Source organism: Ambystoma mexicanum, chromosome 4q (genome assembly GCF_040938575.1).
Source record: "Ambystoma mexicanum isolate Mex_15411 chromosome 4q, UKY_AmexF1_1, whole genome shotgun sequence".
Lineage (NCBI taxonomy): Eukaryota > Metazoa > Chordata > Amphibia > Caudata > Ambystomatidae > Ambystoma > Ambystoma mexicanum.
In genome coordinates, this window is record NC_090928.1 from 1,271,560,748 (window position 1) to 1,271,575,496 (window position 14,749).

The 14,749-nt window shown below is 45.0% G+C and overlaps 1 protein-coding gene across 3 annotated transcripts in view; it reads left to right on the forward strand.

Annotated features, from left to right (window-relative positions):
- LOC138468363 (cullin-9-like) overlaps nt 1-14,749 on the forward strand; it is a 1,322,368-nt gene that overhangs the window by 425,150 nt on the left and 882,469 nt on the right. For all 3 annotated transcript variants that reach the window (XM_069608895.1, XM_069608893.1, XM_069608894.1), the window contains one exon: nt 1,720-1,825. In XM_069608895.1, the coding sequence (XP_069464996.1) occupies nt 1,720-1,825 (106 nt within the window). The remainder of the gene's footprint in view (nt 1-1,719; nt 1,826-14,749) is intronic.

A 14,749-nucleotide genomic window follows, 5' to 3' on the forward strand; every position in this document is an offset into this window, starting at 1 on the left:
GGCCTCGATTGTACAATGGGGCATAAAAATTGTAGGATCTCTAGGGATGTTATTTATAGGGTTCTTCCAATTTTCGGATTCTGAGCTCTCCTGCCCCCATGTGATCCACCTGCAGAACACCACCACCAGGGTTAGGAGCAGGAAGCGTTTGCCTTTCTCTGGCCACATGAGAAGGGTCCCAAACCAGCTTCTTTGGGATAACCACCTCTGATTCATCATACTCTTTCCCTGGTTACAGTCTCTCATGGGTCCCAGACCTCGGCTTTTCTCTCTTTCTGCTTGGGCCAACTTGGTTCACTTCCCTGCCAAGTACGGTCCTTAGTAAAAGTCTATGTGGTTTCCCTTTTTCTCATGGGAGTGACTCACAGACCCCTCCTCTTTATGTTGGTGCACTTGGATCCCTCTTCTCCCAAGTACCGCCACGAGAAATGACTTGTGTTGCTTTCAATTGGTGGGTCCCAGACCATTAAGCTTCTCTTGTTGCGAGGCAGACCTGATTTGCTTGCCTGCCAAGTAATGTGACTATGAAGCTGCTGACTGCACCTTCTTAGTTTCCCACCAGCCAGCCCAAGTGCTCCCCTACCTCTAGGGAGCCTTGTTGTGGGTTCTGGTCACCCGGGAACACTGCAGTCCCAATCTTTCTCTGTGCAGCGTGGTCTTACCTTCACGTGCTTCCCAAACTTCAGGCACACCAGGAACTTCTCTGCCAGTTCCCCTTCTGGTCTTTCCACTCTGGACTGACTGTAGTCCTTCGAGCTCCCCTCCTGGGGTCCTGGTCTGCTTCCTTCCACCTTCCTGCACCATGGTGGTTCCTGCAGCTTGTCCAGGAAGGACTAGACCACTGCTTCCTGAGTCTCTTCCTTTTTTACTCTCCATTGACTAATGAACAGCTGGCAACAACTAGACTGCTCTTTATGGTTCCCTAGGAGTACTCTACATGGCTCTGCACCTTCTCCTCGGCCAAGTACTTTTCACCTGCATGTTCTCGAGAGTCAATGTAGTTCTTCTTCGTCTCAGTACTTCTACCCTTGATCTCCCTTGGGTCAGTTGTACTATTCATAGTCCCAGTACTGTTAATACTATCGGTGTGAGACATGTACATGGGGAGATAGGGTAATGGACCATTAGGTAAAGCGAACCAGGTGTTATACTGCGTTCTCCTCTGATAGTCGTCCCTAATACCATAGGGGGATTCTCCCTCTGAGAGCCTCTCCAGGGGAACTATTGAGTCGAAGTCTTACCTCACTGGCCTCATGGGAAGGGGCTCCCCCTAGGGGAGAAGGGACGGCATCCGAAGATTTGTCACAGTATGCTATTGGGTTCACTGCTTTTAAGTAGCCAGCTGATGCTAGTCCGCCTTTGTGTAGAATATAATTGCAAGACGGATGGTGATGGTTTCTCAGTGGCACACAGTTATTTGTGGTACTTGTGAAACTAGAATCAGGGAAAGCCGGGGTACCCTTGAGTTGGAAAAACGTTGCTAGATTTTGTTCAGAGAGAAGAAGGTAGAAGGGAAGACCTCCAGCGGATACACTCTGCTTTAATGAAGATCATCTTTAATTTCAGACTTTTGCATTCTCGTTCCATGGTTGTTCCTCAGATATTGTTGAATCCCAAAATGTAGGCTTTCTTTCGTTGTCGTTAGTGGTCAGCAGTTGGAGTTTATTTCTTTTTTTTTGCCTGAAGTTAATGGCCCTTATTTTTCTGCCTTTATTACAGGATTCTGACCAAGCTGCTGGATAACTACCAGGAGGATGTGTTACCCTGGCATGAGAGCATTGAGCCTTGTCTATCCTCCATGACAGCTCACAATAACGACCGAGAGGTAATGAAAGAGACAAGGCTGGGAAAATATCCTTTTTGGTGTTGTAAACCCGATTAGTTCAAAGAAAACAACTCGTGAATTGAGATGGATTTTGAGAATCTGGCCTGGCAGACACATTTTAGGAGGCCACCCTAGTTCTAGTTAACAGGGGCACTTTGAGAGGTTAGCCAAAACCCAATAAAGGTAGCAATGGAGAGCAGTCAAGGCTATTCTCAGGAGAGTGTGAGTGGGGTGAGGGGTCCACAAAATGAGGCGCACAATTCATTTTAAACAGGGATGTTGAATAATACTTTTTGTTCAAAGCCCAAAACACATGATAAAAAATGAAACAATCGGGTGATAATGTTGCATAGGGGCAGGTGGATAGGACAGGTAGATAGGACACAGATTTGCATTTTATTATCATATTAGCATGGAATTCTTAATGTTAGCTTGTGTCGCATCTAGATAGAAATGTGAATGTTAGCATGCGCCACACTTGGATGAAACTGTGAATGATGATAAGTGCAACATTTGATTGTAATCATGATCACTAGCCTGCCTCACATCTAGAAAGAATATTGAAAATTAGCAACAATGGAATAGTGAATGATAGCAAACATCATTCATAGACATAACTGCAAGGACAAAGCAAGAACAAAGGGTATAGGGGTGCACAGGCAAGTTAAGTCAAGATTTAAGAGTAGAAGGATTGTAAATCAAAATGCATCAACAAGGAATAGTGTTCAAATGTTACACATAGTCTTATGGTGCAATCGGGCTGTCGTCACAAGGCCACTTGGGACAGAAAAAACCAAACAAATCCAAAGCTGTGTATTGATACACAGCAAGCCCAGATGCACTCAATAGGGACATAACATCCCTCTATTTTGAATCAAAATTAACTTAAACATTTGGAGCCAGAGAGGCGTGAATTTTTCGGTGTGCAGACACCGCTTAACTTTCTTTAGTTTACAAAAGCAAATGTGATTACACAATTTAGCAGTGTTAATAAGAATACATTGTAAATACAAGTAGCAAAGTAAATGGAACAATCAGAACCCAAACATAAGAGTTACCTTTTGGATTTTAATCTTCATAATCCAACAAGTCGTACATGAGTGAAACAAAACTAGTACAGTCAGTGTTCTCTATTTTTCATAGAAAAGGAGCACTTGTGGATGTTCAATATAACATAAGTAGGAACAAAAAAAAAGGGCGTTGATAGACAACAGCTCCTATAGAGCAACACTACTGCAAATCTGTATAGCAATTACAGTTCACAGTACTCTCAATGTATAGGTTCCACCATTCAAATATACAAATGAAATCTTAAATGTTGATGTAACAAATAAGGCCGCGTTTCGGTTCAGAGAACCATCTTCAGGGGATAGATTTCATTTTTCATATTCATAACCATTAGATCATATCAGTCTCTGTGGGGTAGTAAAGAAAGAAGATTTTTGAGTAGAATTCTAAAATGAGTGTAAAGTCAAAAAGTAAAGTGCAAAGAGTCAAAGTCACTAACCTTGCTGAAACAAGAGCCGGGGCACAGACAAGGGATCCAAACAAACACGAGTAGCAACAGGTTGCTAAGGTATCTGGGGGTTAAGATCAGAAGACCAAACGTTAGGGAAAGCAAAAAAAGAAAAAGGCTCACTGTCCGTATAATGATAAAGCAGAATGGAGTAATCAGGCGGGAAATAGCACCAAACTAGGGGAGGATTAAAACCAGAAACAGAGGAGAGCACAACTATGCCGACCTCATTGAGTCACTGAAACAGTGACATCGGGTCAAAACACACACGTGGCAAAATTGTACATCCACATGGAATGCGTGCATCAGATGCGAGCATACTCGCATGATTCGGAAAGTACCATTCGAGCGGGTAACGTGAACCAGGTGGTTCAGTGTGTAAAAAGCTCAAGGGGCGGAAAATCGCTTACCTGCGAGTGCAGGAGAAAACAGGTCATCTCGCTGTAGCCGTACGTGTGGAGTGACTATTTACTGACAACAAAAAGCGTTGTCATGGTAAACTCATGCATGCGCGTGAGTGTCCCAAGAAGACGTCCATCTTGGTGTGGGAGGCCGAGTGTGGTGTTGCCATAGGGATAAAAATAACAACTTCAAAGATATGCGGCCGATGGGTCACGGAAAGTCGTAGACCGGGCGGCATCGCTATGAGCAGGATTGCTTAAAAGGGGTATCCGAAGGTAAGTATATGAAAAGAATGTTGAGATAACGTGCGTGTGGGGGCAACGACCGTAGCTCAAGAGAACTACGGGGTGCCCCCACGGCGCAAAGAATGTCAGATAATGGAAGCCACTTTAAGACCGCCAAACTGAATGTGTAAACGGCAGCCCATAAATCTGATTAAGGGCGGAAGTTGCAGGTAAAAGCACAGCAAAAGCACGGGAAAAACCCAATGCTCAATAACAGTGGAACAGTATATTTATGTATAGCATGCGTGAAAGGATCATAAGGGTACAACATCCAAAAGCGGGGAAGAATTGAGAAAAAAGAGGAGGGGACACTGGTTAGCTGGACAACTGAGTCAGAAGCTAAAAGAGTGACTAGAAGGGTGGCAACAGACATGGAGGAACTTCAGTCATCGGAAGATAAAACGAGCTAAACCAAACTCCAGAGGTAGCAATTGTAGTCATCATGGAAAAATAGAACAAGTACAACAATGTGTCATACAAGAAGTCCATGTGTAGATGGTACAAGCTGTAAGATTTGGAATCTAACCACAGCAATTTACAAAGACATTAGGTAGCACTATTACAGTGACATATTATAACAAGCAGAACATAGTGATTAACAATTTTCCAAAAATGCAGTTACACAAAGCACATAAGGTCAAATTCGATGTTCATGCCACGTGGACTTAAGGAGTCCAGCAGTTCAATCCACAAAATTTCACGTTGTAACAGTTTGCGCTGTATATCACCTCCCCTGCTTCCTGCTGTGATTTGTTCCAATATAACACATTTCAATTTTGCAATGGTGTGCCGTGCTTCAGAGAAGTGTAATGATACTGGTGATTTAAGACTCTTGTTGCGGATATTTGATTTATGCTCAGACCATCTAATTTTAACTTTTCTTGTGGTCATGCCTACATAGTATAACCCACATGGACATTTTAATGCATAAATAACATTTTGGGCATCGCAAGTGCACGAGTGTTTGAGAAAAATGGGTTTGCCAGAGTGGGGGTGTGATATGCTGTTGCCTTTGATGATATTGCCGCAATGTTGGCCATTGTGACATGGGATGGTACCTTTAAACACTTTCTGTGGGCTAGACGATGGAATTTCAGCTTTGACCAAGCTCTTACGTAATGACCTACTATTTCTGTAGGCAAAAGTTGGAGTTTCATGGAACAGTTGCTGCAATTGTGGATCCATTCTAAACATACTCCAGTTCTTTTTAATCACCCTTTTAATCTTCATGCTCTGCATGGAATAGGTAGTCACGTAAACCAGTGCTTTACCCGACTTGGGGGGTTTAGGAGTCAGTAATGACTCTCTCCCAGTACTTTTTGACTTTGTCTACGACTTCTGTCATTTGGTCGTATCCTCTCGATGTGAATTCAGTTTCCAGTAGCCGTGATTGTCGTTCATACTCAGTGGTCTCCGAGATTATTCTCCTCTAACGCAGAAATTGACTAAACGGGACACTATCGACAGTTCTTAGGATGAAAGCTTGTGGCAAGCAGCAGGCTATTCCTATCGGTCTTCTTGGTGTAGATTCTTGTTTCCAGAGTGGTGTTACTCGCATATATCTCCACATCCAAAAAGTGGATGGTAATGTCGCTTGTCTCAGTGGTAAATTGAATACGGGGATGAATCGAGTTCATCATTCCGTAAAAGTTTTGCAATTCTTCTTCCGGGCTGGACCAGATTCCGAAAATATCGTCGATGTATCTTAAATACAATGGCAAATGTCTCATCCATCTTTGTGAACTGAGAATATTTTCATGTTCGAGGTAGTACATGTAGGTATTGGCATAGCAAGGTGCCATTGCTGCACCCATGCTAGTGCCAGATATCTGAAGAAAGAAGCGATCTTGAAATTTAAAGAAATTGTTCGTAAGAACTAATTTCAATAAGGTTAATACAAATAGTCTGTCTCCTTGACATTGCTCTGATTGAAGTAGGAGCCATTCGGTTGCTTCAAGGCCTTCTTTGTGTGTGATGTTGGTGTAGAGAGATGTCACATCCATCGTGAACATCACATCTCTTCCTTTGACGATTTGCACATTTTTAAGCTTGTGTAGAAAGTGCATTGTGTCCTTGACGTAAGTCTTAGATTCCTGTATGAGAGGTTGTAAAATTTTTGTCCAAATATTGGGCCAATGGTTCAAGGAGACTTGCAGTGGCCGCTATAATGGGCCATCCAGGTGAATTTATCAACCTCTTGTGTATTTTAGAAAGTATATAGATCACTGGCATAATGGGATGTTTGTTTTCAAGAAACTGCCTTGTCTTTTCTGAGATGACATCATTGGCTTCCGCCTCATCAAGTACTCCCTTGATGAGGGATCTTACTGCTTCAGTCGGATTCAGGGGTACTTCCATATATGTATCTTGGTCATCAAGTTGACGTTTAATTTCATCGATGTAGTCCTGTTTGTTCATAAGCACTAACGCTCCTCCCTTATCAGCTGGCTTGAAAATGATCGTTTGATTATCAAGGAGATTTTTAAGTGTCCGACGTTCTCTCGCAGAGAAGTTGTTTTGTGTATTATTTTTTAACTGAATTTTCTTCAGATCTTGTAAAACAGTTTTCTCAAAGTATAGAAGGATGTGATTCTGAACAGGGGGGGTTAAAGTGACTCTTGTGTTTCAGTTCAAGAAATCTATGTGGTTCCGTAGTGCTTGCATCCTCATCTTGAGAATCAAAAAAGACTGAGTCTTAGCTTTCTCATTAGTTTGAAAAAGTCTATTTTTTCACGGAGCAGAGTGCTGTTGTTATTTGGAACTAAAGATAACCCTTTCTTTAGGACTTGTAGTTCCATTTTAGATAGCTGGTATGCTAAAATATTAATTATCAATGTTTCTTCGTCGTTTTTTTCCGTTGTGGGTTTTTTCTTCTGTCCTCTTCGGATTGGCCTTTTTCTAAAAAAGGCGTGGAATTAGCAGCTGGTTCTTCTGCGGTGGGTCCTGGAACAGACTCGCTGCTCTGTCCTGGGAGTACTTCAAGTTCAGCGCTTGAGGCGTCAGATGAGGTGTTTTCTGCCGATTGTTGGCCTGGTTTCCGTGGTTTATTAAAGGTAAAACTGTAAGGACAGCAATGCCAACTAACCAATCTACTAACAATTTCATCCCTCTGCATACACTTCTCAAACTCTAACCAAACACAACCACAAGCCTAAAACGCAGCAATCCGCACTAACTTCATTACACTGCAACAAAAAAACAAACCCCACATAGACTTGCACAACAGCACACGACGACTGCCGACCGTAAAACACCCCAAGCCCAGCTGACGGACCCACCGGGATGAAGCTGCCATCAGCACATCACTGCTCTCTTGCACTTTTCCAGCTTATTCACACTAACTCACCCCCCCCTCCCTCTTTCAGAGCCGCCAGGGGACCACTCCGGTGGTGATAGTGCGCGGTACAAAATATCCTTTAATATTAACATCTATCGATGGCTCTATGTGCCTGTTTTACACAGACTCTGGTGTGGTTTCTTTCCCCAATATCCTGGCCCTTCCATTTTCCCCGCCTTTCAAGACGCCCACTCACCACTATGTCAGGAAAGATTTCTCTGTCAGCAACTTTCCCTATTTAGCATTTGTTTTTTTTTTTTAACTTGTCCTGACTTTTTACAGGGAAGTGAAGCGTTCAGCTTCACTCCCCTGGTATTTTGCAGCTTTTGTTATGAGCCAACTGATCAGTCCTACAAACTATCAGTACTGGAAAACGGTTTCCCTTTTGACTTTTACACTTTAGTAACGTTTTAAGATTGCACACAGCATCGTAGAATGCAGTGAGGATACATTTGGATCACCCTGCTCCTTTACGCTTGGGATTTTTGGTCACTTTTATATGTGCTGTGAGATTGGCATCAGGGAAGGAGACAAAGGCAACAGATCTACTGTTGAACAATATTTTATTAAAAAAAACTTCAGGATGAAATAAGGCCTATCTTGCCTTAAGTTAAGGTGGGATTTCCCTACCTAAAGAAAACTAAGGAAAGTCTGTCGATGTGTACAACTTTGTGTCCAAAACCTATGCTTGCCCTCACAACTAATACAAAACAATATATATAGTGATGTCAACCATAAAGTCATTGGGGATTCCAAACATAAAGTTCAGTGCTATGTGCAGCTCAAGCTTACTCATCGGCTTCTTTCCCCCAAATGTCAAATAGTTCATTTCTAATCTTCAATTTACCTTCGTATGAGTTTGAAGGAATACTGTTCCACACTTTTGTAAAAGGTCATGGTGCCCTTCCCCAAGTTCAATAAATTTCAGGGAAAATCAGTCGTATAGCTTCCTTCCCAAGTTCAATATAAAAAGTATAAGACAAATAGAAATTTCTTGAAGCTCTGCTTTTTAACTGGATTTTCCACAAATCTGTATACCTTAGGGTTCCCTTCCCCAAGTCTGATGTTCACCACTCTTTGCTCTTTCTCTTTCACCACAGTAAACTTCCTAGTTGGCTCATGGGGGTTCTCAGGTCTTGCCACAGTTTTCAACCACACAGTCCACCCATTACAGGTCACTCAACCAGGAACTAGTAGGTCTCCTTAAGAAGTTCAATATTCAGCCAAACAAGTATTTTCTCAAAGTAGCTCCTTGGCCTTCACACATCCGTGGTCTCATACTCTTGACTTAACTTTTGCACCCACACTATTCCATTTGCTTGCAGTTCATTGTGTAATAATTCAACAAGTTTGTTCTTTCCTTTCACTTTGATTCAACAGGTGCATGTTTTGCCTATTCCATTCAGTTGAAATGTTATGTCTTTTTGCTTATTTCCTCTTATTCAGTATTCATTACTTGCATCTTTGCTTGGTTAATTTCATTCAGTAGTTCAAAAATGCTGCTTGGCTTACTCAACTCAAGTTCTTTAATAAACACCACTTTGCTTGTTTCTTTCAATGCAGTATTCAATAAACTCAATTACGTATCTTTAATTCAGTTTGGTATTCATTATAAGCAGCTTTGCTTCAGTTCAGTATTTAATGGATGTAATGTTGTTTAAACACCACTATGCTTCTTTCATTCAGTTCAATTTATAGATAACTTTGCTCGTTTCATTCAGTACAATATTCAGTTGTTGTAATGGTGTTGCTTTCATTTATTCCGATATTCAATAAGGACACCTTTGCTTCGTTATGTAGACTGCTATTAAACGTATAGCTTTTCGGAGCGCCCCGGTGTGTTTGAGTGTCCCAGGCACTTGCCCAGGATTCGTTGCTACTTGTAACGGCTTATCCCTCTTCGCGGGAAAGTCCGATCGTTGGGTGCTTCAAACAGTCCACTCCAGCTCTTGTGCTCAGCAGGGCCCTCGATCTTCGTTAACGCCTGCTGCCAGCCTTTTTTTCCGCAGGCTCTTCGTTCCACAACGTCTCTGTCGGCGTTCCAGCGTCTTGGCCTCCCTCGCTCCTATGGCTGCTTCTGCTCGGTTTCTTTCCTGGCTTCTTCCTTGTCTCAGTACTTTTAGGTGCCCCAAGAGGGAAAAAAGGGGTGACTACCCTAAAATAAAACCATAAAGGTTGGGGGAGTGCTAAGCTGCTTGTCAAGAGGATAAGGGGGATACCATTTCGCGCCTAAAGATACCTACCTCCCACTCCCCAAGAACCCTCTACACAGGTGATCCTCCCTCGCTTGTCCACCCATAGGGTCAGGATCCAATAGCGATGGCCTTTCCCTGGCCACCTGCATGGAGGATCCAGGGGGATTAGGAATGAGAATACCTTCAGGTTTCTCACAGTGCCTTAAGACAAGCCTGTGGCAGCAATTATATTTTTACAATGTTTGTGTTATTTCTAGTGTGCACATTCTCGTTTACCCCGTTAGGCTCCTAAACGTGGCTAGTCCCCTAAAATGGCCACGCCATGAGATTTTTTTTTTGTTGAAAATTCGATTTGTATTAAAGTTTTGTGATTATAGCATAAACAATCCAATGATACAACCAACAGGATGAATGAACAAGAACAATCACAGCTATTTATCCCCCCCTCCCTTTACCACACCATGGTTCAAGAAGTTATAATAACAGCAGTCTCCAACACATTATCTCTCAAAGACACGTCACAAGTACAGGGTAGGGGTCGCTCAAGAGGCAAGGGCCATGACCCAACATCGACATCTCCGGCATCAGCCTATCCCTTCATATTGGGGGGAGTACCCAGTCAGCAATTTTCGAGCCCAAAGAGTCCGTTCAAAATGTTTCTAGCGTCTCAGACTGTCTTCCCATATTTATCAAAGAAGGGAAGCCATAGGCCCTCAATATTGGACCAAGATTTGTCAATCAGATGGGTTAAAAATTCCATGTCGTAGATTGCCCGTATTTTAGAGACCCACTCTCCCTCCCCCGGGGGTTGGGGTGATTTCCATTTTTGGGCCCAACAGCACCTAGCCGCAACAAGCATCACGTGTAGCATGTGGTCGTGTTTCACCTTTGGACCCCCCTCCACCTAGATGCCGAACAGTATCCAGGGGGACAGGGTCCTTTCCATTCCGTCTACCTCTTTAATCCAGGACAGGACCTCGGTCCAGTAGGTTTGTACCACATGACACTTCCACCACATGTGTATATAGTCCCCTTTTTCAGTATGACATTTCCAGCAGTGTGGGTCGTAGCCCGCTCTCATCCTGGCTATCCTCGGCGGGGGGTAGTGCCACCTGTGGATCAGTTTGAGGGCCTGATGACGGTATTGGGGCGCAGCTGTGGAGCGATTGGCCTGTCTACATATCTTGGTCCATCTCTTTTCGGTTATGGGTGTGCCTAGGTCTTTTTCCCACTGTACTTGGGAGGATGGGGGGGTCCCGTGGGGTGGAGAACAGCAAAAAGCTGTAGAGCCGTGATATCACCCCTTTGGTCCCCTTGTGTGTGATAAGAAATTTCTCAGTCTGTTAAGTCCTGCCTAAGGGTATCCCCCCATCTGCTCTCAGTAAGGGCCCCCTTAAGTTGCAAATATCTAAAGGGGGAAAGATTGGGGAGGCCTAGGGCGTCCTTCAAATTTCCCAGTGACATAAACTCCCCTTCCGACCAAAGTTGTCCGGCTCTACAGAGGCCTGCCTCATACCATTGTTGGAAGGCCAGTGGTTTGTTGATCCCCTCCCAGAGTGGAAGAGCCCAAATGCAGCTCAGGGGCGAGGGCCATGTCGTGAGCCACCTGAGGTAGCCCCCCTCCCTCCATATAGACCAGAACACTCCCAGCACTGGATGGTTCAAAATTCTTCTCGGGATACTTGCCCTAGGAACCCACAACCACTCGTCTAGTGTGACCGGGGAGAAAAGCAGGGTGTCCAGGCCCACCCACTGCTTCTTCGGGCCCATTGCCAAGTGGTCCACCAGGATTCGCAACTGTGATGCCTTGCAGTATGTGTCTGTCTGGAAGGTTAACTCCACCCTCATCCTTGGGCCTTATCAAGGTGTCATAGGCAATTCTATGGGATTTTCCCGCCCAGAGGTAGCGGAGAATGGCCCGCTTGATCTCCAGGAGGAAGGGCTTTGGTATCTGGGTTGGAAGCATTTGAAACAAGTATAGGAATTTAGGGAGGATCACCATCTTTATTGAATTGAGGCGTGCCATCCAGGAGAGGCCGGATTTTGTCCAACGCTCAAGGTCTCGTTTGATCGCTGACCAGAGGGGGAGGTAGTTTGCTTTAAAGAGGTCTGCCAAGTCTGATGGTATCTGGATCCCCAGGTGACAGAATCCCTCGGGTTGTTTACAGAACAGGAGCTCCTCAATATATCGCTTCTGTGTCTTTAAGTTGGCCTGTTGGGAATGCAACTGATTTGTCTAGGTTTACTTTATAGCCTGCAAGGGTCCCGTATTGCTCCAAGCTATGTAACACCTCGGGAACAGATTGGGACGGGTTAGAGAGATATAATAAGACATCGTCAGCGAAGAGGGTTATTTTATGGTCGGCATCCCCCATTTTAACACCCTGGATCTTGTTGTTTCCTCTGATAGCTATGGCCCAGGGTTCCATCACTAAAGCGAATATGAGGGGGGATAGTGGGCACCCCTGTCTTGTACCCCTTCCCAATGGAAGGGCATCAGATTTTCCCCCATTAACTACCACTTTCGCTGAGGGGTGAGAGTAGAGAGCCGACATACAGCCACGCCATTTAGGTCCCATTCCCAGGGATGATAGGACCCCCTCCATGAAGGCCCAGCTCACCCTGTTGAACGCCTTTTCCACGTCTAGGGACAGGAGAAGGGCACCCTCCTTTCTAACTCCCTGTGAACTCAATATATGCAGGGTTTTGCGCATACTATCGGCCCCCTGTCTGTTCAACACAAAACCAACCTGGTCGGGGTGGATCAATCTGGGAAGGCATTTTTCTAGGCGTGTCGCCAAGATCCTGGTAAAGATCTTCGTGTCCGTGTTCAGGAGGGAGATAGGTCTATACGAACCACACTCCACTGGATTTCTACCTGGTTTTGGAATTACTGTGATCATGGCCTGCAGGAAGGTCGATGGGCGGTTTCTGGGGTTCTAATTTGATTAAAGAGTTTGGCCAGTGGTTCTATCAGCACCGATTGATATTGTTTGTAAAAATCGGCTGTGTAACTGTCCCCTCCAGGCGTCTTGCCTACTTTCAGTTTTTTAATGGCCCCCTCCACCTCTTCCCCAGTTATTTCCCTTTCCAGAGCTTCCCCTTCCGAATCCGTAAGCTTAGGTAGGGGGTGATCCTCAAGATATCTCTGAATATTATCTAGTGATTCATCCACTTGTGTGGCATAAAGGTCCCTATAGAAGCTTGCAAAAGATTCGGCAATGTGCTTGGTTGTTGTCTGGATGTTTCCCATCCCTGACCCTCTCTATCCGCCTAACCGCTCTACTTCCTCTCAACCTATGGGCCAAGAGTGTTCCCACCTTATCTCCCTTTTCGTAATATCGCGGTATTGTGTATCTCATTTTCTTAACCACCTCCCCAATCATTATTGTATGCAGGGCCTGTCTTTTGTCTCATTTCGCCCAGGAGTTTTTCACGGTCTATGCTACCAGCCGTGAGCTGTGCCCTCATAGCCCATAGTTCCTCGTGTAGTCTAGATTCTATTAGAGCTCTCTCCCTTTTTTTACTTGAACCTTCTGCAATAAGGAGACCCCTGAACGTGGCCTTTGCCGCCTCCCAGACTGTGGCCATTGGGACCTCCCCTGTGTCATTTGTTACAAAAAAGGCTTCCATTTCTTTCCGTAGGAATTCCCTAAACACCTGTTCCCTCAAGAGGGTGTCATTACAGCACCACCTGTATGACTTTGGGGTGTCTTGCAGTCGCCATTCCATGACTAGGAGTTCATGGTCCGACCAGGTCACTGATTCAACCATAGGGCCACCAACCTGCCCCCCTCCTTCCTCCGATATCAATAGTAGATCAATTCTGGTATATGTTTGATGAGGAGGAGAAAAGAACGTGTAACCCCCTGGAGTTTGCCAGCATTTTCGCCATACATCTACCCAGTAGTATTCTTGTAGTAGGTCCCTCATAGCTAAGTTATCCCTTGTAGGGGCTTTCGGCCCCACCCCTCTGACGGACCACCAATCCAGTCAGGGGTCTGCAATGAGATTGAAATCTCTGCCAAGAATCTTAGCGCCTTCCGCCCATTCATCAATGACTTTGAGAACTTTACGAATAAACTTAATTTGGCCAACGTTGGGCGCATATAAAGTGGCCAATGTAACACGTGTACCCTGGGATAGGCCCTTGATCCCCAGAAACCTACCCCCCAAAGCCCCTCTTCGTTTCAACATTGGTAAGGTGCAGTGATTTGCCCAGGAGGATACCTACTCCCTCCTTCTTTGAGGATCTATACGAGGCCCAGTAATTACTGCTTATCTCCTTTCCCTTTATCGTTGACTCTGCCCCCCTCCTGTAGTGAGTTTCCTGCAGGAAAAGGACTAACAATTTTTGTTTACGGAACATATTACTTGTGAGGGATCGCTTGTTTTGTGAGTTTAGGCCCTTAACGTTGAGCGTGCCAATCCGACCCTCAACCATGGTCGCTGTTGCCCCTGGCCCGTAAGGTTTCAGTGAGTTCCCTCTGCATCATTTGCATGTTTGAGCCCCAGTTCCATGGTGTGGTGTCCCCGTTTCCTTTGCCCCTCCCCCCGCCCATTCCCCTCAGTCCCTTTTTCCCTTACCCATTTTATAAGGCGTTCGTCTCCATCTCCCGACCTGCATTGGGGTTAGTAGACGAACCACCAGGGCCGCTACCCGGGCCCTGGGATATTAACTGATATGGAACACATCTTCCATCTTTTTTGTTGGAAAACTTTTCTGAAACTCAGTTGGAATTCAAAACTCTGTGTGGGGTCCTCAATTCAACTCTCCCCTCCCTCCGTCAACACCCTGGGTTGTGCCCCGTAAATTACAAGACCCACCATGTATTAACTTTCAATATGAGGCGGGGAGGGATTCCCCCGGATCCGGGGCCAAACACTGGTAACCTCCAGCAAAAGAATCACCCACAAACCCTCAACAAGATGGGCCTTGAACTTTCTGCCATGTCAACTAAACGTGAACCTTGCCAACCGTGGCAACACCAAAGGGGCACATTCAATTACCCCCCACGCGGGGAGGGGCCCCAAGGGCCATGCAGGCCATTGTATTGTGGAAAACAACCTCGGCTTGCTTTTCTTTTCCCCATCCTCCCTTTGCTATCATGCGGGTCCGCCACGGCCTGTGGAGGGGTGTCGAACTTTCTGAAACTTCCGAGTGCCCTTCACTTTATGCTTTCCTTGGCT